The sequence below is a fragment of the Myxocyprinus asiaticus genome, chromosome 14, assembly GCF_019703515.2.
Source record: "Myxocyprinus asiaticus isolate MX2 ecotype Aquarium Trade chromosome 14, UBuf_Myxa_2, whole genome shotgun sequence".
Classification (NCBI taxonomy): Eukaryota; Metazoa; Chordata; class Actinopteri; order Cypriniformes; family Catostomidae; genus Myxocyprinus; species Myxocyprinus asiaticus.
Genome location: NC_059357.1, coordinates 7,818,177 through 7,842,423, shown reverse-complemented (window position 1 = coordinate 7,842,423; position 24,247 = coordinate 7,818,177). Strand labels below are relative to the sequence as shown.

At 36.4% G+C, this 24,247-nt stretch overlaps 1 protein-coding gene across 1 annotated transcript in view; it reads right to left on the bottom strand.

Moving 5' to 3' along the window:
- The window catches only part of LOC127452059 (ubiquitin carboxyl-terminal hydrolase 43-like), a 96,828-nt gene that overhangs the window by 5,726 nt on the left and 66,855 nt on the right, over positions 1-24,247 (bottom strand). Inside the window, exons 7-14 of the mRNA XM_051717223.1 lie at positions 23,826-23,997; positions 20,154-20,265; positions 15,716-15,819; positions 14,014-14,091; positions 13,708-13,837; positions 9,268-9,613; positions 5,200-5,358; positions 134-292 (exon numbers count right to left, since the gene is read on the bottom strand). Coding sequence (XP_051573183.1) covers positions 134-292; positions 5,200-5,358; positions 9,268-9,613; positions 13,708-13,837; positions 14,014-14,091; positions 15,716-15,819; positions 20,154-20,265; positions 23,826-23,997 — 1,260 coding nt within the window. The remainder of the gene's footprint in view (positions 1-133; positions 293-5,199; positions 5,359-9,267; positions 9,614-13,707; positions 13,838-14,013; positions 14,092-15,715; positions 15,820-20,153; positions 20,266-23,825; positions 23,998-24,247) is intronic.

Genomic DNA, 24,247 nt, shown 5'->3' with positions numbered 1-24,247 from the left:
ACCTACAGGAAAAAATAATAATATGTGTGTTTGATAAAGTGATAGTATAGTGTGTAAGCATCCTAATGGTGAAACAAACCAATTATTGTGTATTGTCAGGTGCAGTGTCAGAGTAGATGTAGAGTGTACTGACCAATGTCTTCTTTAGGGGGCTCATGGATAACAGGAATGTGTGGGGTTTGGGGTTCAGGAACTGAAGATGTGTTGGACAGCTTGCTAGAAGGACTGGAAATGTGGTTGTCCGCAGTCAGTCGGAAAAGCCAGTGATCTGATGCAGAGGAGCTGGTGGAGCCTGTAAGACTAACTACTGTCAGCCAAAATAATGCCAACATTTGGAGGTGTTTTAATGCATAGGTGCTCTGGGGCACACTTTCTTGGTATTAAATTACATAACTACATTCAAATCATGACGAAAAACACTGAAATTGATTGCCAACACTTCACAAATGTGATTACCATTGAATTCAGTAACCAATTTCAAACTATTGCTTGAAGCTGTTCACAACGATTGCAGAGTTATCTCGATTCAGACTCCTAAAACTATTTTCTACCGCTTGTGAATGGTAGCTACTGATAACAGGTCTATGTTAATTTCTCTCACAAACATTCTTAAGGAGATACCTAAGGCCACTGCCTGACTTTTCATGGTTAATTACAAAACCTTTGATGTTATACTATCAAACTATATTATTAAGTAAGTGTAAAATGCACTACTTACAGTATATGCACTGTGCAATGTTAAATATAAATAAATGTGGCTTGCTGCACTACTAATCTTTTGACATTTTAAACATTTTCCAATGTTTAAAAAACTTTAAGTTCACAAAACTCAAACTGATTCTGACAAAGTCAGAATTATCATGAAAGATGTATTGTATTATACTGTATACAAAGTAACAAAATACAACACATTTAAATTGAGATAGGACAGGCTTTATATAAATGCATACGTACTCTTCTGATTTTGCTTTATATGCAGGTCTATTACCTGTACATACACTATTTCATCTGTTAATTCACTGTATTGTAATCATAACCACAGTTAGCCTGTCTGTTTCAATAGAAAATAGTATTCATCCTGCCTGTTTTGACTTGCAGAAAATTTGCTTTTGGTCAGTCAAAAATACATGCAAATCTAATTTGTGGAACATGTCAAACCCTCAAACCTCTGAACAAAAAATCAACCCGCAACAAGAGTTTTGAAAAGTTGCTGGAAAACCACAAAGTTGGCAACCCTGGTTGGTAGGCTTAGTAATTATGGCTAAACATCTAAATTGTCTTTACATTATTATAATTTTTCAGTTTTTTCACACAGTGAATATTCAGCATTACAAACTTATTTTATTAGGAATTACTTATTTCTTATGTGCACTTGGTGGTTGCAATCAAGGCTGACATTTTTAGACCTATTAGGTGCTACTATATTTTATTAATTTTCTTAGGGTGTCTAAATTTAAATGTTTTTAATTGACCATTCACTAAGACCCGCCTTTTAAATTTTTCTGACTAATCCTACCTTAGCGACCGATAATTCATAATATTTGGAGACCGACAGCCGATATATTTGCCGATAATTCTAAATCTGGATATAAATCAACATTCTGTGTGCCTGATTACAAAAACAAAAGGTTCAGCTCATAAAGCCACATCCAGAGCTCTTCAAATTAAATCAAACATGTAAAGTGGATTATTGCTTTTATTTAAAAACAACTTAAAATGCAGAAAACAAGGAACTTACAAGGAAACATCTAAAGCTTTCTCTTCCCATAATCATTTACCAAATGTAGCCTACTGTACTTTAAACCAATTAAATATATGGCCAACATTTTTTTATTTAAAGTCTATTGACTGCAATTTATAATTAATTTGACGAGCTACTTTTATAAATACAGTCCATTGTAATTAATTCAAACTTGTCAAAAGACCACAATAAGGAATGCAAACAAGTCTCAATCTCACTAGAAACATGATAATATGCTTTAACATACAAAAAGAATGAAGAAACAAAATGCATGTGTGGCATGGATAAGTAAAATGGAGTGTTTTCTCAGATCCAGTCTGATCTTCTTAGACAAAGTCTGCTGCGTACTGACGTGTCACGTTATGCAGAAGGCACCAATCAAAACCCTCATGGTGAGTAGTGTGTGCCTGAAAAAGCCATAATTTATCGGCTTTAAAATATCGGCTAGATTTTCTTATCAGACCAACAACCGATAACTTTAAAATTCACATTTATCGGCCGATAACGATATGGCTGCTGATACATCATGCATCCCTACTATTCACTAACATTAAAGGTGCACTCAGTAAGTTTTTAGCTGGCTCTAAAGGCCCAAATATACTTCATACGATATCAAAGAACTAATGGGTATGATGTCATTTAGAACAAAGTCTGGCCAAAAAGAAGGTGCATTTGCATTCATTTCGGTGGTTCGTAACATCTCGGATGGGCAAACTTTTAGGAAAACTTCTAACCAGCTGCTAAACACCTTCTTACTGCCATTGGTCCATGCCATTGGTAGCTGTGACCTGAAGCTCCACCTACTACTTTGTTTACGTTTTTCAGTCAGTATTCAACATGAACACACCGGCGGCGGTTTTTGTTTAATTAGTCTACAAAAGGAATCAAATCTACTCAAATACTGTCAAGTGACATCTTCAGTGAAAGCCATTCACACATCTGCCCAAAGTAAGATACGCCTCTCTTATCATCATTCCTTTGTCTGTATTTTGTCCATTAAAGCTCTTTTATACACCCATCTTTGCAGTAGTATCAGTGTCATCATAAATTACAAAAACAGAGTCTTATCGGCGCATATTATGGCCGCATATAGCATGTTAGTGCATTAGCATCATGAGTTCAGAATCTAAACAAGACAAATTAAACATTTTCCACTACATATATTTTACTTGGTTAAAACAGCTTCTTTTACTGACCTAATGTAAAATCTACTCATTGAATGAGGCATAAAGTCATTGATAACATATTTTAATGGCACATTAGTTTAGGTTTAACATGTAGTGTCCTCATATTTAAATGCAGTTCTAAACGATTCCCACAGCGGTGTAGCGGGTGTCTGAATGTTCGCAAACAGTATACCATTGCTTGACTGTTTAGAACTTCTTTTTACCCCTGAACGAACAATGAAGAAGAGCTTCTCCCGAAGTATATCGGGCCTTTACTCGCCTCATCGATCCTAGTTGTGGTTTTGGACTGACATCCATCATTCTGGATATTGAAAGTTTGTTCACTAAGTGCTGCCCTTTAGACAGTAAATGTTTGTTTACCTTCTGTTTAGTTACTTTTAGTATGTGTTTTTCTCCGTCTCATACTACACACATCACTATTATGGACATTCTTGGATTTCATCTAAACAAATTGCCACGTGCTGGACTGTGACCGGGCAGCCGCGCCGTGAGAGCTGCAGGTAGTAGCGGTTCGTTTCATCACTTCAGCAGGGACCTCTTGTTTGGACATTTTATCTTTCCATTGGCACTCATTCTGTTCATTCATGTTATTATTGCTGTCATTATTAGTGGTAGTAACACAGAGTCATGTGCATTGCAGCGCCCATGAGGGGGCGACCCACTCTATGTAAAATGAAACAGCTTTTATTGAGTTACTGATATGACTTGAGTCTTCATCTAATTCAAGTGTACATCATTTTTTAACATATTTCTAAAAAATGCTATTCACGTTGTGGTGGAATGACCCGCCCCTCACATCCTGGACCATTCCTCTGGACACTTCCCATCCTGCACTGAGCCCCATTTCACAGTGAGGACGCCAGATTCCCCTTTTTTTTTTGGACACTTTCCCCCATGAACACTTTAATTATCTTATTTTGAACATTTTATGTTGATTTATTTTTTAAAATAAATGCCTCTTTGAGGCCTGGCACCACACCCACTGTATCTGTTTCTTGCTAACCCCACCACAATGTCTTTATGTGTAAAACTTTTTTAATTAGTAAAAACTTACTGAGTGCACCTTTAATGTTATCAGTTGTAATTGCTATTAAATTAGCCTTTCCTCTTTTCAGGCGACTGTGGTAAGCGTTTGCCTCAATTCTGATTCACAGTCTCCACTGTTCTTAATCATGTAGCAGCATAATTTAACAATTTCTTGAAAGTGAAACAGTAAAAAGGTGCTTTGAAATGTCACATTAAACTTCAGCCCACATTAGAATAATATCCATAAAATCTTTACCCCTTTATGCGCACATTTTACTGACAATCGCATTGTTCACGGAATCTCCAATTAATTCCTGTGGGATGTTCTGTAAAGCTCCTTTGAGCGAGCAACAGTTACCAAGGGGACGGAGATTTGCGAAGGGTCAGTTGTGATGTTACTGGAGAGATTTGATTTGTTGAAGTAATTGACAAGCCTGAGCATAATTTCAGAGGAATGGTGATTAATTTGGATCAAAAAGCCAAACAACAGCAGAGACAGTGGGCCAGGAACGGAATGGGAATCAACTTGTGTGTGGGTGTCCTGTTCCTTGTGATAAGCAACTCAAAGCCATGTCTATGTCCACTGAGGCTAGTCACCAGCTTTTGTCCCTGATTCCTGCACCAAGGTCTTGTTGTGGCTGCACAGTGATTGAGCCGACTTTGAATGGTATTTAATACATATCATTTTTGGGTTTTTTTTGTGGTAATGTCTGTCTTTATTTTTTGGATTCTGAAGAAGTAAATTTCCTACAGAAGTTGAAAAAGCATCTTTTTAAGAAAAGCCCTTAGAGCATACCAGGGGTTGGCTGTGCCTTGGTCCACTTGTGATTGTAAAGCTAAACATTGTCGCTACAAAATATTTATTGTAAAACAACTTGCTTTCGAGAGGGAAAGAGAGAAAGAGAGTTTTAGCTGGAGGCAAAGTCCTCCTATGTTTTCTTAAAAGGGGTAGTTTACCCAAAAATTACAATTATTATTTACTCACCCTCATGTCGTTTCAAACCCGTATGATTGTGTCTAGCTATTTTTTTGGTGCAAGAACACATTCGGTCTGAATGGCCCCTTAGGGGATATTCTTTTACTTTTTAGAATGTATTCTTTCTCTCTCTCTCTCTCTCTCTGTGTGTGTGTGTGTGTGTGTGTAAACAACTGTCTGTAAAGCCTGCACTGCAGACATAAGACATCAGCACTTATTAGTGTGAGTATACAGGATGTTAAGTCAGAGAGAGAGAGATGAGTGCTCACCTCGTAGGGAACAGCTAGCTGACCAGGATGGAATTGCGTCACGTCTCTGGTAAAACAGGATATAAGCACCACGTGTGCACACTTCCCCCTCGGGTACTAGCTCAACACTGCTGTCATCATAGGCGTACCACTGTCCATCCATTGAATTCCTGCAGTATGCTGCTCAAAACACAGATAATGATGTTCAGTAAGCAGTCTACAAAGTACTTCCTATTAGTGTCTCTACTTACACTGGGAGCCAGAATTAATTATTTTCATTTTTGAAACAAGTATTTAATAATTTAGCACATGATAATACTAACAGTAGATAAAGTAGTTAAAGTTAGTATTTTGGCCTGTACTTTGAAGTAAGAGATTATTTAACTTGGTTTTAAGTATAAGATTATGTAACTTCTAAATTTACTTCTTTGACAGCTACTATTTTTGGCAAATTCTGGCCACTTTATCCAGCAGTTTGTGCAGAAATGAGGCTGGAATACTGTTCCATTCCTCCCGGGTGAACATCAGGAGCTGTCTCATGTTGCATGGCTGCCTCTTTTTCACTTGCCTTTCAACTCTGTCCCAGCGTTGTTCAATCGCTCAGAGGACCGGGGTGGACAGACCATCACCTTACTACACTATTCTGCTCTAATTGGTTGGTGCAGAATTTTGGAAAGAGTTTGGGGTCATTATCCTTCGCTCAGCAGCCTGAATCTACTGTACGTGGGATAGTATGTTACACTGTAAACCCTAATGCTCACAATAATTAATTGTTTTGAGTAGGGAAAAAATTAATCATACAAATTAGTTCAAATAAATTAACCTTGATGAGTATTTAGAGAACTTTCTTTTTCTTTTGAGTTCACAAAACTGACACCTTTTAAGTAACCTGAATTGTTTTAATGTTTTAAGTTTAAGGAACTTGTTTCTTTAAATTTACAGGAACGTAAATTGTACTGAAACTGGCAGAGGATTTCTATTTCCCAGCATGCTTTGCATGGCACTTGACAGGAAGAGTAAATGTTAAAATGAAGTGTTAAATAATGTGTCTTTGTGCAAGATGAATGTAAATAGGGAGACTTGTTAGTGTTTAATGTTTTGTTGTGTTATTTAGAAGAGTTTCTGTTATATTGGAGTTTTGGGCGTCACCAAGGTGAATAGTGGAGCTTACAATGAAGACAGGTACAAGTTAAAGGTGTACTCAGTAATTTTTTTTCTCATTAAAAAAAGTTTAAAGTGCACCTATTATGATTTTTAAGCATGTCTAATTTTGTTTTAAAGGTCTCATACAATAGATTTACATCCATCCAAGGTCAAAAAACACTTTAATTTGCTCATAATTTAAATTGCAGCATTACCTTTTTTTCCCTGTGTCAAAAACGACTCCTTCAATGATCCGTTCTAAAGGATTCATTCTAAACTCCTCCTTTCAGAGAGCCTACTCTGCTCTGATTGGTCAGATGTCCCAGTCTGTTGTGACTGGTCAACCGCTTACAGCACGTGTCGGAAAGAAATGCCCACTACCAATGTCTGTTTTACCTTAACAATTTGAGCCCGAGTCCGATAGTGATACATCGGAAGATCAACCCGAACCACCATCGCAAGCACGAGAGAACAGGACGTTTCTCAGTGGTAAGTTTATATGTAGTTTGACAATAATGTGAGTTAGCTGGTTGGCAGAGGCTAACAGCTAACAGGCTAACAGCGTGCACTGGCTGTACATGTAAACAGACCAGAGGTGGGTTTTTTGTTACCAAATTACGTAGGTTAGTACAGGAAGTAAGTCTGGAATTACTAACGACTTGTTTCAGGTGTTCAGAATCGGTTCTTTCTTTTGGTTGTCAATAACTCCATATTTCATGCACTTTGATTTTTGAGACTTTGCAGACTTTTTTACATTCACAAACAGCTATATAACACACTACATGAAAGGTAATATTTGAAAAATCATAATAGGTGCTCTTTAACTCCTAAAGACATTAATTGTAATTTTGCAATATATGTAGGAAATCATGACCACTCACATTAAAATCAAGACTCCAGTCATATCAGTAACCTTATAAAAGCTGTTTTGTTCTACATGGAGAGGGTCCGCACGTGGGGGCTGCCATGTTAGAATCACATGACCAGTCGAATATTACTCGCTAAATCTCTGTAACCGTCCTGTTATTGGACACTTTCACTCACTGATTAAAGTAATCATGTCTGACTGTGAATACTAAATTTCTACAATGGAATCTGACACTGAAAACTATTGATTTTAAATGATGCTGCATCCAAGCCACTAGGTGTCAGTGTAACTCGGAGAGGACAAAGACAAAAGTTACTGAGTGCACCTTTAAAAATGCTCTATATTGCTTTACTCATTGATCAATTTCTATGCTAATCATAGCATAGTTTTACCAATCAGCATGCTAGCATTCAATGTACTAGCTAATTCTAGATAGTACTAGCTGTTTCCACTACTTGAAGTATTTAAGAGCAGATTACTTGTTAATTTTAAATTCAGCAAGAGTTAAATTTTAAGTGCCATCAGAATGATTTAGCTTACTCAATATTTCAAGTAAAGAGCAATTAACATACATGTGTAGTACAAAGTTCTATTAACGTAAACTATGAAGTTTATTAACTTAAAAAATTTATGTAACTAATTGCCTACAATTTCTACTAACTTATTAGGGTTTTGTTACAATTAAGTAGCACATAGAAGATAGCTGTACACAAATGCAGGGATATTTATTAACTGAAGTTCAAATAATGACAGGAACAGAAGAAAACGAGTGTAAATAGCGCACACACAAATAAGTCTCTAGCAAAGGCTGGCAAGGACTTGAGCTTGTCAACGACAAGACTAGACAATGAAGTGAGGAGTAGAGGATTATATATAGCATCCTGGTGATGAGATGATTGAGAACAGGTGTAACTAATGAGTGGTGAGGCTCAGAAGACCAGGGAGTTAGTGTGGCAACAGAGGAAGGAGAGACTGACAGGTTTACAGTGAACCTTCTTTGTGATTCCATTATTTTGGCAAAGATCTCCAGACCATCACTCTGGACCAAGAAGGTCTATAATACCAAAGTAGTCTCCAGTATTTGGACATTTAAGCCAAAAAGTTAAAAGTAATTTGTTTCTGTGGAAAGGTCCACTTTAAAGTGTGGCTTGTAAGTGTAGCTTAAGTTACCAAAAAAAAGTTTAAGTGTCAGTGTAGCCGATAGTGCCTTTAAAGATGCAATGGTGATAAATCATCCTAACTTGGGAACAGAATTGAGGCAGTTAGACCTTTTTTTTAAATGGCATGTCATTAATTAAGGTACTTTATCAATGGAACCATCTAAAGACATAATTTGGTGCCACAAAATAAGCTTTTTTCGGTCATCCTGATCACATGAAAATTACATGACTGCTGATGTTTTTGCAAAATTATATTACATTTTTTATTACACGTATCGTGCCCATTCTGAGGTTCAGTGTCCACTGTGTGGTGTTAAAAGCGAGTTAAATGTTCTCCCAAACAGATGAGGTTTTTAAGGTTAATGCTCTATCAAGTTTTAAATCAACAAATCCTACCTACCTATCCAAAACCTTAAACCAATCAAATAGTGTCATAAAAAGCCAGCATGAAATGCTGAAGCATACGTGTATTTTTGTAGTGCTTCTATGACACTTTCGTGATGTTCACGTGTCGACTTGCGTGCTCTTCAGGACTCCTACCCTGGTTCTTTGCATCGCAAGTCTACGGCACAAAAGCTACTGCACAATTTGATCGCTCTCAAACAAACTTGAAAATGTAGTTGGTTTTGTAATGCAGACGTTAAAATGTATCGCCTTAAAAGTCATGCATTATAGTAAAAGTGTTTAAATGTCATAAGATAGCAATGCGTGAAAAAGAGGGCGAAAAGTACATTTTTTAATTTATGAACTGACAATCTGTTGTTTTACATGTGATTTGTTGTTGTAGCGGTTCTAATGTTTATTTCACCAGGAAGCTGCCGCGATACATACAACAAGCCAAGTAAAAATCCTTTGGTGAATTTGTAGTTATAGTAACGTTATTCTATGAGACCATGTTGTTCTCCCTCGCTCACACACCTGTGTAATGGCCCCCATGCATGCCTCCATGATGGTTACACACAGCATACAGGTCGTACAGGAAGTCTGGTGAATTTCTGCTGCTGTCAAGCCTGTTGTGGGCTTGATGTTTCGAGCCAGGTGGCAGTCGGGCGCAGTTGCTCCTCTTGACCACATGGCGGCTCATATCGAGACCCGTAAGGGGGAAGTGGACCAGTGTGGAGAGCTTGTTGCGGCGGTCTCCTACCTGTCGGAAACGTTTGAGGTGGAGGATGAGGATGTCGGGGAGCGTCCACAGACTCATCTGCACCATACCCTGCTGTAGCTGCTTACAGTGAGGGCATTTCCATGCATCATCAGGGGCCAGCTAAATAAACAGCAAAAAAGTTGTACTGTATGTACATGTATGCATTTGACAGACACTTTATCCAAAGAAACTTATAGTATATTCAGGGGCAAATTCACTAAGAATGAATTGTGGCCACTAAAAGCACTGTTTTTTTGCACGCACTAACTGCGCTCGTTTAGCGCCCGATTCACTAAAGGATGCTGCAGATCAGGCAACGACGCAAATGCGGCCACAAAATCACTGCTACATAAAATTTGCACATGCAATTCTGATCTCGCGGTCCAATTCTGAGCACAATATAGCCGAAGATGCAGTAGACCACCGTATTTGACCCACCCTGTGGGGACTGAACAGGATCATTTTGATCCAGACACATCGATCATCTCTTAAACATGAAGAACGTGTGCTTGACAGCACCACGCATCTGTATATATGCCAGGTTATAATGCTCTTCAACATCATTTGATCATTATTTGACTATTACTGCTGAAATGATTGGTTGAAAATGTTCACAAACATCTCTTTTAAATAAAATTAATTTGGCGGTAGTAGCGCAATGTAAATTGCGCAGGGCAAATTGCATGGAGTTTTGTGAATGAAGCGCAGTCTTTAATGAGCCTAATTTACACTATTGGCCAAAACTTTTGAAACACTTGACTGAAATGTTTCTCATGATCTTAAAAATCTTTTGATCTGAAGGCGTATGCTTAAATGTTTGAAATTAGTTTTGTAGACAAAAATATAGTTGTGAAACTATTGATTTAATTATAAAACTAAAATGTAATTAAAAAAAAAAAGTTTTTGAAATTGATGACTTGGACCAAATAATAAAGAAAAGCAGCCAATAATTGCCCAACATAGATGGGAACTCCATCAGTACTGTTTAAAAAGCATCCCAGGGTGATACCTCAAGAAGTTGGTTGAGAAAATGTCAAGAGTACATGTCTGCAAATTCTAGGCAAAGGGTGACTACTTTGAATATTCTAAAATATAACACAGTTTTGATTTATTTTGGATTTTGTTTAGTCACAACATAATTCCCATAGTTCCATTTATGTTATTCCATAGTTTTGATGACTTTACTATTATTCTAAAATGTGAAAAAAAAAAAAAAGTATAATAAAGAATGAGTAAGTGTTTCAAAACTTTTGACCGGTAGTGTACATAGAAAGGAGGTGTGTTTGCGCGGAAAGGAATGACAAAGACTTGATTTAAATATTGAAGATGCAGCACAATTTCAGTGCTGACTGCCCCTCCTAAACGTGATTGTGGGTGGTTAGTGAATAAGATGCAGGTATTTGCGATGAAATACCACACGAAAAAGTGCCGCACCTGTTAGTGAATTTGCCCCTCAGAGTATAGTATATTTTTTTATTATACTCTGGCATTACTAAAGCCTTGCTCTATCAGTTGAGCTGCAGGAACACAAATCAAGGAAATATTACTTTAAGGATAGTGTGCCTTTAAAAATGTTCATGTCACAGTTGATTAGATGACTCTGTATTTAAACTAATTCCCATGGATTAACAGAAAATAAATAAACAGTAAAGAGCTGCTAAAACGGCTGGTAACACTGTACATACTAATAGTTATCTCAAATTGTAAAAAGAAATATTTTACTCAACTTAAGCTTAATTTTGTATTATTCTTTCTAGTTTTAATCAAGTTACCATTACTCTCTAAACCCTAAAGTTGGGGGGCCTGGGTAGCTCAACGAGTATTGACGCTGACTACCACCCCTGGAGTCGTGAGTTCAAATCTAGGGCATGCTGAGTGACTCCAGCCAGGTCTCCTGAGCAACTAAATTGGCCTGGTTGCTTGGGAGGGTAGAGTCACATGGGGTAACCTCCTCGTGGTTGCAATTAGTGGTTCTCGCTCTCAATGGGGCGCGTGGTAAGTTGTGTGTGGATAGCGGAGAGTAGCATGAGCCTCCACATGCTGTGAGTCTCAGCGGTGTCATGCACAATGAGCCACGTGATAAGATGCGCGGAATGACGGTCTCAGAAGCGGAGGCAACTGAGACTTGTCCTCCGCCACCTGGATTGAAATGAGTAACAGCGCCACCACAAGGACCTACTAAGTAGTGGGAGTTGGGTATTCCAAATTGGGAGAAAAAAAAGGGGGATAAATAAATAAATAAACCCTAAAGTTGTCATTAATAAAAATAAAAAAAAATTCAGTGGTTCTAATGTAACATTTTGGAATCATAACTCAAATATATACGTTCTTTAAAAGTTTGGCTTTGAGTACTACTAACTGAAAATAATCAAGCACAAAATTGCAGCTGTGTCGAATACCCATAAGCCCTTGCGCTTGAATTATTTTTGTTTGGTCAAAACAAGGGAACTTATGCATAAAAATAATAATTGTTATTAAAAATGTGTGTGTGTGTATATAATATATATATATATATATATTTTTTTTTTTTTTTTTTTGGGGTGGGATTTTCTCCCCAATTTGGAATGCCCAATTCCCAATGCGCTCCAAGTCCTTGTGGTGGCGTAGTGACTTGCCTCAATTCGGGTGGCAGAGGACAAATCTCAGTTGCCTCTGCATCTGAGACCGTCAATCCAGGCATCTTATCACATGGCTTGTTGAGCGCATTACCGCGGAGACCTAGTGCGTATGGAGGCTCATACTATTCTCTGCGGCATCCACACACAACTCACCACACGCCCCACTGAGAACGAGAACCACATTATGGCAACCACGAGGAGGTTAACCCAACATGACTCTACCTACCCTAGCAACCGGGCCAATTGGTTGCTTAGGAAGCTTGACTGGAGTCACTCAGCACACCCTGGATTCGTACTTGCGACTCCATGTGTGGTAGTCAGCGTCTTTACTTGCTGAGCTACCCAGGCCCCCAATGAATATAGTTTTAATTCTTGTTGTTTTCTTGTAGCTGGTTGATAGTTGTGTTTTATGTGAAGTCACAATTAGGGTGATTAGTGTTACCTCTGGTCAACTTGGAGCCTGTTTAATTTTAAGCCATTCTTCTTTACTCAATAATACTTCACAAAATTGCAGATTTATGTGCACTACGAAGTACTGAGGAGAATCCAAAGTGCCATATGGCTAACCGAGATTCCAGTCATAATTTTATCTTATACGTTATGGAGACATGCTGTATTCAATTTAAATAATTAAATACAAACAATAATACTTTAATTACAGATGAGTTAAGTTTACTTGTAACTAGTTAATGTTACTTAAAAAAATTACGTTCAGTTTACTTGATCCAAATGTTTTCTTACAATAAGCATGCACAACGATTGCCTTAAAAATCTAAGGTCAACTAATTCGATTGTACATTGTATAGAATTATATTTTTTTGTGTGTTAAGGTTTTTAAGGGGTCTTGTAGCCTTTCTGAAAATCACACTTCCCTCTAGCACAATTTGCAAAAAAAACATTTCATTCTATTTTAATATAAACAGCACAATATATTTCACCATTGTTAATCTTGTCCTGCATTTGTCCTTTTTCATTCTGAAACACCTACATGTCACTGTTCTAGTTGGTCAGGATCAAAGGGCAACTTCACAATAATCACAATACTGTATTTCAGACAATTTCCAGAACTCAGCTCCTATGCCTGTTTATCTGAAATTTCAAAAGTTACTTCAAAGGCTTTCCACTGTTATGCTTATGAACCAAGAGTGGGAGTAAACTGCTTCTATTTCCTTATTTAGAAAATATAACATCACAAAACTCCAACAAAACTAACTGCAGAATGAAAAGACCATTGTAGCGAATCCAATAATGCTTAATTAAGTATTATTCTTGAAAACGGGGCAAAAATACTCATTGGCTGTGTTGGATATCATCTAATGATCTACAAAAAAAGCAAATATTTATTGAATACAATAGTTGAAACAGAATGATATGTTGAAAAAAACCGAATGGAATCTTATAATTTATCATAATATATTAAGACTTGTTTTCAGAGAATATTAATGCTAATATTAATATTAAAGTTTTTTTCCCTTACCCCAATGGCAAATAGTTTTTCTTGTTTGAAGCATAAATCTAACACATTTTAATGAGGTTTATGCTTAAAACAAGAAAAAACATGTACGTTTTTGCTGTGTGTGTTTATGTATTCTTTACTTGTTCTTCTTTGGTGTAAAGCTCAAAGCACTCGTCCAGTGTGCAGCTTTGCTGTTGAACGTGGTGTTGCTGTTGAGTACGAACACTCTCTGAGTCCTTCACCACCTCCTCCTGTATATTACCAAACAGACTATACACACACCCACCCACACACACACACACACACACACACACACACACAGAGTAACCCAGGCTCATTGGAGCATCACCCCTGCTTTGTTTATTTTAAATGCTTTAAAATGAGGGGCTGATAGAATGTTCTGTCTTTTTTTCTTACGATTGTAAAGGGACGAAAGATTACATTACCAGTCTTTGATTCTGTGCTCCCATTCAACAACGAGCTTCACATGTGGAGGTCCACCTGCGCTGCACAGCTTTAATGCCCTGAGGAGATTAAGAACAAACCAAATGGATTGTGTTTACAGATTTTCTCACAGATACAAATACAGACATTTATGTTTAGTGTTCCAAACGTAAGGAAGGCTGCTCAGTTAAAGTGATAAGGCTGTGTAGGACCAGATATACTGTAAGAGCATGAATAAGGTAAAATTGTACTTATTATTTGTTTTTAAATTAATTCTAGTAAAATTATTTAATTAAATACATATGTATTTATTTACATTTAATTATATTTAAATCAAATTAAATTACTATATTAATATAATATAAATATTATTTATAGCTAGGTGATTGTTTACTGGCCCAAATAAATAAAGCCCATCTCAATGATATTGTGGTCCCTCTATATGGTGTTGTCAGGTGAAAATTGTAAATATGAATGCTTAGAAAAGTAAATTTTCTCCTCAGAATTGGATAGTATATATACTGTGTGGGATGAGTTGAATACTTGGGGTTAGTATGAGCAATACTAAGTTTGGCTTCCCTTAGCAAATACTACTAACTATACTAAAACTACTAAGCATGAAAATTATAAAATTATTTAATTCAATAAATATTTATATTTATATATTTTTATGTATATGTATTATTTATGTTTAATTTAATTATAATACAATTATTTATTTAATTACATAAATAGGTATATATTTATATTTAATTATATTTACATCAAACTAAATTATTATATTAATATAATATAAATATTATTTATATTATTATTGTTTTAACTTATATTTATTTGAGGTTATATTTGCTTATTCATAACCAAGGAATGTAAGAGATTAATATGCAAACACAATAAATAGTTATCTGCTTCTTTCTGTTGTTGCTTGGGTAAAGTTAAACTAAACAAAAACTAAAAAAGAAAGGATACTTAAACTAGATTTTTACATTTAAGAAAATGTGAGTGATTCTAAAACTACTGAGTATGAATGAAAAATGTATGCTATTTAATGGGTGCAAAATGCTGCAGTGAACTGGACTTTGGCTTATAAAAATCTGGGGGTTTCTAAAAACCTGTAATTACAGCACATACAGAATATGATTGAGAGAATAGTCAAGATAATTTCTATTATAATAATTATTATTATTATAATTAATTAATTATAATTATTAGATAATTTCCGAAGGAAAAAGTGGAAATAGGCTTTAAAATGATTATGAGATTAGTGTCGTCTTTAATGACGCAGATCTCCACAACTGTGTGCCATTGATTATTCATGAGTCTCTTGTGTTCCCCAGGCCATGACAAAAAGTTATTTGTGAAAATATTTCATAATGAGGGTTGATGTTAAGGTAAAGTCTTTATTTACCCGTGCATGCTTTAAAATAATAATGAACATCACCCCTTAAAGAGTGTAGAAATGTTTATGAAGGCCATAAACATTGGTGTCAGCTCTGAAGCTGAGATAAATGAGATGCATTTTAAATTCCATAAATTTTCTGTTAGGCAGTGTTATGTAATATAATACATTCTCTGTTATGCAGTAATGATGCTTGTACATTTACATATTTACTATGTATTGTTGCTGAAGATCATATGAAATGTGTTCAACTGAATCTTTATTTCATTTGGTGCATTAAGTCAGGGTTTTTCACACAATAATACCTGTCCACTGCAGGGTGATAAAGTGGTCGTCGATCTTGTGGATTTAAGTAGCTATATGATGGAGATCCCCCCACAACACGAATCTTGAACAACACCCTGAAGTTCTGATGAAAAACATATGGAGGCTTTAGTGAAAAAGGTCAAAAAGAAAGAATAAAGCATTGAGAAAATGCTGTCGATTTCTGCTAACGTGTAACTATATTAATACTTTAATATTGCTGTTGCAATATTGTGAACTTTGCAGAGGCAACCATAGATTATATGAGATGTTGTTTCTTTTGGCCATAATTAAAAACTAGATTTTTACATTTTCAGAAAACAACATTCTGGTCCCTAAATATGGCTCCGGTCCTACTTGAAGTTGCTACTTGATCTTTAATGTAAAATCTGGATCCTCAAGCAAAACCACAAACCACTGTTCTATATATCTGTTTACGGATCATTTGTGTACCCCCATTGAAAACCCTTGATTTGGACTGATATAGTGAGCTATGCTGGTTGGTATTTCTAAAAAAAAGCCCAGTAGGGGGCAGCCATTAACTACTCAAAAGCACAAGAAAGTGACAGGAAGGAGTGTGATGTTTCAAAGGAAGTGATGGAATCTTGTGAGAGACTTGACTGTTTTATTAGCCTTTATCAAACGTTCATTCTCTGAAACCTAAGAATCTTGGATTGTGATAGTCTTTGGTTATTTGGTATGCACTCAGTGCTGCTTGCTGAAAGTTTACTGTGGGCTTGGCAAAGGACCCCAACACTAAATATAGTATAAAGTGCAGAGCTGCAGAGAGATCGCTTTGCAGCCAACAAATCACTTTTGTGCATCATATTCCAAAGTCCCTCCGGAAAACAGTCAAAGACAGAGAAATCTGTGGAACAGAGATGAGCTGCTTGGGTTCAGATCACAAATATCAGTTTCAAAGAACTTTGTATAAACAAGAAGGAAGCCATCTGTTCAAAGTCTGCACTGATATACTGAAATTGTGTATTTTTACTTGGGCTGTCAATTAATTAATACATTTAATTAATTAACTACATGATATGTAGATAACTTGATCAAATTAATAACATATATTTCAAAATTTTCCATGAAATACCCCCAAATGAAGATATATCATTACATTATGAACGATGCTTTAGAAGTCTATATCCCCCCCCCAATATATTTGATATTTACTTATGTTGCATTTTGTATTGTTCTGCATTATCTGTAGATTTAAGGTATTGACACCATTATCTGTGAGCTTCAGGGATAGTTAACCCCTTGGGTGGGGGGGCTTGGGTTGTGTTGCGGCAACCTCCTCTCTGGCGCCCCTCCCCAGCAGGTGGTGCCCTAGGCGACAGCTTAGTTCGCCTATGCCTATGGTCCTGATCTACTCTATATCAAACAGTATCCAGCTCTAAAAAACTTCAAACAGGTAAGATAAGATAAAAACAGACATTTTCAGACTTATTATTTGTAATAATCGAAGTGTTTGTTCAGAGTTACTTGAATAAGAGCGCACGCTCTCTCTCACTCTATCACATGCGCAGCGGGCGTTGAGATTGAGGGAGACATGCAAAGCAAAGCTGGTTAAAATTAAACTGACACTGGTTCGACTGGAGGACAATGAATTAACTGACTACAGAGAGCACTTCAATGTGAAAACATGCAAATCCCGGGCATTTAAGGCAATTTAGAAATCTCGGTCTGACTTTTTAAAATCCCTTTTGGGGTAAGGATGTATTGTCACCCTAAACAAGCAGATATTACAGCTTTTCCTACTTACATTACAACTTGTGGACAGTTTTCCTGCTTCCTTTGGTGATTTTTGTGCTGCACTGATAGACTGGGCAGGTGAATGCTCTGACATCACGATCCGCAAATATCCATGAATGTTATACATAACAAGCAAATCAAACATTAAACATGATTGTCACTTGAGCACGTAATGCAACTTTCGTATCCAAAGGTCGGAGACGGTGAAATGGGGGTGTTTTCTTCTGTCAGTCATTGACGCTGTATGAGAGGTTGGGCATACTAAGATAGCCGCTCGAACACTTCCGGTGGCTTCACCTCCTGTTGGCAGTTTAACGTTGCATCAGCGATCCAGTTCTATTTATATATCAGTGGTTCGCACGGTTATCTCAAGATGTGTTTTTCTAAGTTTCAAACTACATTTAACTAAGGATGCACCGATACCACTTTTTGTCTTCCGATCCGATATCGGAAATCTCAGTATTGGCCGATACCGATCCCGTTCCGATACCAGTGTTGTTTTTTTGCATAATCAGTTTAGAATATCTTTACAGTATTGTGTGGAACTAATTGGGTGTGCTCTTTAATATGTAAAGTAACACAAACCTCTAACTGCACATTATTTCAATATAAATGTATATCTTATTAAGAAAAACTTTATTGTTAACTAGTATACTGGATAATGTAGCAGCAAAATTAACAGTAACTCCAGTATAAGTCATCAGTAGAAATGAAGCCGTTTTTTTTTTTGCAACATTTTCTCAACTTGTATCTGGACTTTAAAGGATTCAGATCTCTTTTTTTGTTCAATTTAGTTATAAGATATCAGCTCAATTTTCATTCACACAGTTATTTTTTGAAACCCATTCAACTTAAATATTATTATAATTTGTAAACAAATGATAATAATAATAATACATTATAATAGTTATATATAGTAATATATCTCAATCGTGCACCTTTAACTTTTAAAACCTCACGCTTTCATTTTGACATTCTGAACTCTCCAGGAAGTCCTGTATGTGTCTGTTTGTAGGCAAGATCACAGTAGTTTAATTCGCTTCTTTTTCAAATTCTGGTAAAAAAGCACCCCCAGTGCCATTCTAAATGCATATTATAAGTGAACCAAACTATTGAGCATCTGCATCTGAGATGTTGTTCGTGAGTAGCGCTCAAATATTGCGCACCGTGTGAAGGCTAAAAATAGCTGCGAGTGTGTGTGTAAACAGAGCAGCTCCATTCACTGACGCGCTGGAGCTGCACGTGCATTTTATATATTTACTTATTAAACACAGCCTTTTGTGATTCACAGAGCTATTGCATGTCTTCAGGTGGCTTTGAATAAAATGCAGGAGTCATTTAAACTACTTTAATGGTGTTTTAATGGTTCTTTTATGTCATTTTTGGAGCTTGACAATAATGAACATGACTAACACACAGTATCGGATTTGGATCGGGCTCGTCGGACCGATACCCGATCCGTTTAAAAACATCAGTATCGGAGCCGATACTGATCCAGGTATCGGATCGGTGCATCCCTATGTTTAACTTGACACAACAACCTAAAAACTGTTTTATGACGCAATGCAACCAAAGTGTGACGCTATAGACCAGGGGCGTAGCAGTCATTTTAAAAGTGGGGGGGACACAGCTGTCAGTAGGTGGCTCGCACAAACCCAACACTTACAGTGCAGTATTAATATATTACAGTATATATTAAGATATAAGTATTATATTAACATATACATATTATTCACTTTTAATATTTGTAGTATTTTAAAGATTCAAGTATTGCAAAATTTGGCAAAATGATCTGCAAAAATAAAGGGCATCTTGTAGAGCACTTGCTTCTGTTTCCCACATGACAATAAAAGACTGAGCACAAGCTGGTCCTGAATAAATTATTTAATCAATTACAATAATGACAATTGTGCATGTGCACAAATTTATTTTTTACCCTGTGCTTGTGCATTGTGGGATTTAAATGTATCCAAGTGGCTCGAGTGTTTTGACTACGTTCACCAAAATTGGTTCAGATCCATTTAATGATTCGGTGACCATTTCTGGTGATGTCAGAAGGTGGTGACAAATGAGTGTCTTGTGTGAAATTAATCCTTTAAAATGTGTATGTCTACATACCTACAAAGAGACTTTAGCAGAGGTAAATAAGCCTTATAATAAATCTCAGACTGATTGACGACTGATTGATGATTTTCGTATCAATGCTTTACTCGTCTACCACAATAATATAATGCATTTTAATTACCTGTATTATTATTTTTAAAATATCAATATTTTGTTTATAATTATTTAAGCATTGAAAATTTAATTATTGTTATTTGATGGACTTTCTCCGCAAATATTTATATATGCGATTAATTGCGATTAATTTGATTAATTAATTGGCATACCATGTAATTCATTTGATTAAAAAAATTTATTCCATTGACAGCCCTATCAGTAACTATTCACTTTCAAAAAATTAAAGTGAATGGTGACTGAGCCTGTCATTCTGCCTAACATCTCATTTTGTGTTCCACAGGAAAAGGAAAGTCATCCAGGGGTGGAACGACATGAGGGTGAGTAAATAATGACAGAATTTCCATTTTTGGGTGAACTATCCTTTTATCTGTACCTCTCAGTATGAGCGTGCATATCTCTGATTAGCTCTATTGCTTGTGATGGTAATAAAGTTGATGTTACCTGTGCTTGTGACCCATTGATCATTAGATAGTAGAGTTTATTGAGGATGCTCTGCTGTAATTGGTCCCAGGACACTGATCTGTCATCTCTCATCAGAAATGGAGGGCCAAATCTGTAAAGGCAGACAGTATAATTTTGTTTAGTACTTAAAGTAATATGCTCATTTAACATTTGTATGTATGCACTATTAAACTACATACAGAGTATTTTCGAAATAGGTTAAAATATTAATAATAATAATATTAATAATATTAATATACATTATTATGTGTCCTTGTGTTTAAATGCAGTACAACAGTCCATAATTACAAGATAAATTAGATATATAATATCATATAGATTACATTCTCACTCTATATTCCGATGTCCTCAACAATGTCCTTATAATACACAATGTTTTAGCAGAAGGAGGGTAGTGATCATATTTCTAGCCAACATTCTGCTATAGGACTCATGCGGAATTAATACAGGAGACAAAACAAACAAAAGAGAGGATACCACAGGATACCAGAAAGTGGCTGTTTACACAGAGGTAAACCCAAATAAACAGACGTGCATCCTCTTAGAAAAGTAGTCCCCCAGACAACTTTGCAGCTAAAATAACACACGTTGTTGTATGGAAGACTTAATTAGTGCTTTAACAAAAATACGAGTTGCACATTTCTTCTTTGAAACCAAATGGAATGTCTTGCCCCATTGACTTCCATTGCTGTAAACACGCTTTTTGTTTGTTTTTACGAACCGAGGGATGAGTCAAAATGATTTCCTGTCAATATTATATGTCGATAAAATTTAACCTGTATGGAACCTAAAAAAATCCTGTTATGGCATCTGCCTAACATTTGTGTAATTGATGAGTCATGTTCTATATTTACAAATTCCCAATTAATGATCTCAGTGCTATAACTGTACAAGTGAAATCTAGTTCTTCCCAGACTCTAACTTTACAGTGATGGGAATATAACTTGAGTCAGTCCCTAGAGAGATGAAGAAAATATCACTGTCTTCAAAATGACACCTACTCCCTCAACCTCATCAATAAGAGACAACCATATGTTCCAAGCACACTTTCTCGCTGCCTCTCTATCAGTTCCATTAAAGTGTGAGAGAAACATCAGAAAAGGCCATGGAACAAAATTAGATTTCTGCAGGCATTCACACCTTGCACATTCGCAACTGTTACTCTCAAAAGTCTGTCTGATGGATCGCTCTGTCGCTACAAATGTCAAAGAATCTCTGAGAAGCTTTAAGAGCAACAGTTAAAAAGGTGACGGAAAACTTGTCATAAGCAATATTTGATCAAGTCAGCTTTACATGGCTCAGCATGGCTTTACATGGTGCACTAATTTTTTCCTCATTAAAAAAGTCTTACCCCATTAAAAGGTTTTAAACTTGCACTCAGAATATGTACATGCCATGATTAATACATGACTAGTAAATATTATAATTATCATAGTAACGGTACTATATGTATCATGATATAGTTAACCCTTAATTATAAGGTTTGTACATTAAATAATGTGGTAATTCCATGTTGTTGTTGTTTTATAATTCACTACATTAAATACTACAGAGCCCCTTAGAGGACAGGGCGGGAAATGTTTTTTCTGAAATAGCTTTGCATTCCCTCGCAATAAGCTTTGCGCACCCTCACAACAGTTTGCATTTCTTCGCAAAAAATGTACCATGGTTTTACTACAGTAACCATATTTTAACCTTGATATTCATAGTGAAACCATAGGTATAATACAGGTATAAAAACATTTTTGGGGTTATTATGGTTTTACTGTACAATTACCATAGTTTAACTATGGTTTTACTATAGTAATATTGTAGACTGTAGTAACCGTTATTTTTGGTGGAATTTCATTTTTCTATAGTAATATTGTAGACTGTTGTAGGCTAACCATATTTTGTTTTTTGGCAGAAACCATGGTTTTACTATAGTACTTTTGTAGTAACTATGAAAAGAAAGTTAAGTAACCATGTTTTTTGGCAGAAACCATGCTTTTAATACAGTATACTGTATCCATATAGAAACCATGGTTTTACTAGAGATTAACCATGGTCATTTTGGTATAGCAAAATTATAATAACCACACAATTATGATTTTTATTACTATAGTTTTCATTTTCCTGCATTATTACTAAGGTTTACTACGATTATCAAGGTTAACATATGGTTACTATAGTAAAGCCATGGTAAATGTATTGCAAGGGAATGTAACACTATTGCGAGGACACACAAAAAATTTCAGGGGAATGCAAACTATAGCGACTTTGCGAGGGAACGCAAAACATATTGCGAGGGAACACAAACTGTTGCGAGGGAACGCAAAACGTATTATGAGGTAATGCAAAACTTATTGCAAGGAAACGCAAACTATTGCGAGGGCAAGCAAAACTTATTGCGAGGGAACGCAAAACGTATTGCGAGGGAATGCAAAACGTATTGTTAGGGAATGCAAACTTTTGCGAGGGAACGCAAAACTTATTGCGAGGGAATGCAAAACGTATAGTTAGGGAATGCAAACTTTTGTGAGAGAACGCAGAACTTATTGTGAGGAACGCAAAACTTATTGCGAGGGAATGCAAAACGTATTGTTAGGGAATGCAAACTTTTGCGAGAGAACGCAAAACTTATTGTGAGGAACGCAAAACTTATTGCGAGGGAATGCAAAACGTATTGAGAGGGAACGCAATCTGTTGTGAGGAACGCAAAATGGATTGTGAGGGAATGCAAACTATTGCGAAGGAACGCAAAACTTATTGCGAGGGGACGTGAAACTTACGAGGGAACGCAAACTATTGCAAAGGAACATAAAACTTATTGCAATGACACGCAAAACTATTTCAGAAAACAAAATTCTCACCCAGTCCTCTAAGGGACTAAATACTTCTACAAATTAAAAAAACAAAAAAGAGAAAAAAGAAATGAACTGTTCTTTAGACAAATTTTACATTTTAAAATGATGTACACTTGCATGAGATGTAATATCCAGTCATATCAATGGCCTAAAAAGGTTGTTTTATGCTATGGAGTGGGTCGCCATATGGGGGCCATGATAACATGACCAGCTGAATACTAATCATTTTATCTAGCTAACCCCCTATTTTCCTCATGAAATAAATTAATCATGGCTGGTTACATAATCAAAAACAGTGGGTTTTTTCTTTCAAGCCAGATACAGTCATGGCAGAGCAACAGTTTAATAGCAAGTTAAAGTCATATTTATAGCAACTTACTCCTACTAATAATAATCACATTCAGTTTAGTGGCACAGACGTTTTACACAGAAAGTAACTCTATCACCCCTTGAATACTGAAGATTATTTCTGCAACAGTAATGCAAGAATGCACATTAAGCATGTTCAACTGGACCGCGATGTGTTGGCCAATCGCTCGCATCTGCATACGCATTCTTGCGTAAAGTACATTTCTGGCCTTAATGTGCCCATGGTTATGACGTCATAACCATGACATTTCTGAATTACCCATTTTTGTATTTATGTTTTAACGAATGGTCTGGTGGACTCTATTTTAAAATTGCAAAGAAACATCCTGTTTACCATGATATGTTCCATTGACAGGTTTCATTAATGACATGAATGCCGCAAATACTGGGATATTCTGAGAATAACACAAAATATATGGTTTTTGCTCTGCTGTACCTCACTGCCTGCTGTCCCACTCCGGCTGTATTACAAACCAGCAGCAAGATCTTTAGCATCCCATCAGCCTGGTTGAGGAACTCAGAGGACAACGCTCCAGACACAGCCAGTCTCTGACTCTCCGGCCCACAGGACGAGGCATACGGGGAGGACGGAAGACTGTGGTGGAACCCTGGAGACAAAGGGAGAGCCAAGGAGAGGTAGAGGTCACCTCCTAACACTGATCTGAGCTCAGATTTATAGTCTCCATGTGGCAAAATAATGCAAACTTTATTGAGCAACAAAACAAGGAGAGAGACTCAAGGATAGGAGAGAGAGACAGATGGAGACATGCAAATGGAGCACAGCAGACGGTAGACTGTACACAGTGGGGTGTATGATCTGACACCAGCCTTCACACACACACACACACACACACACAC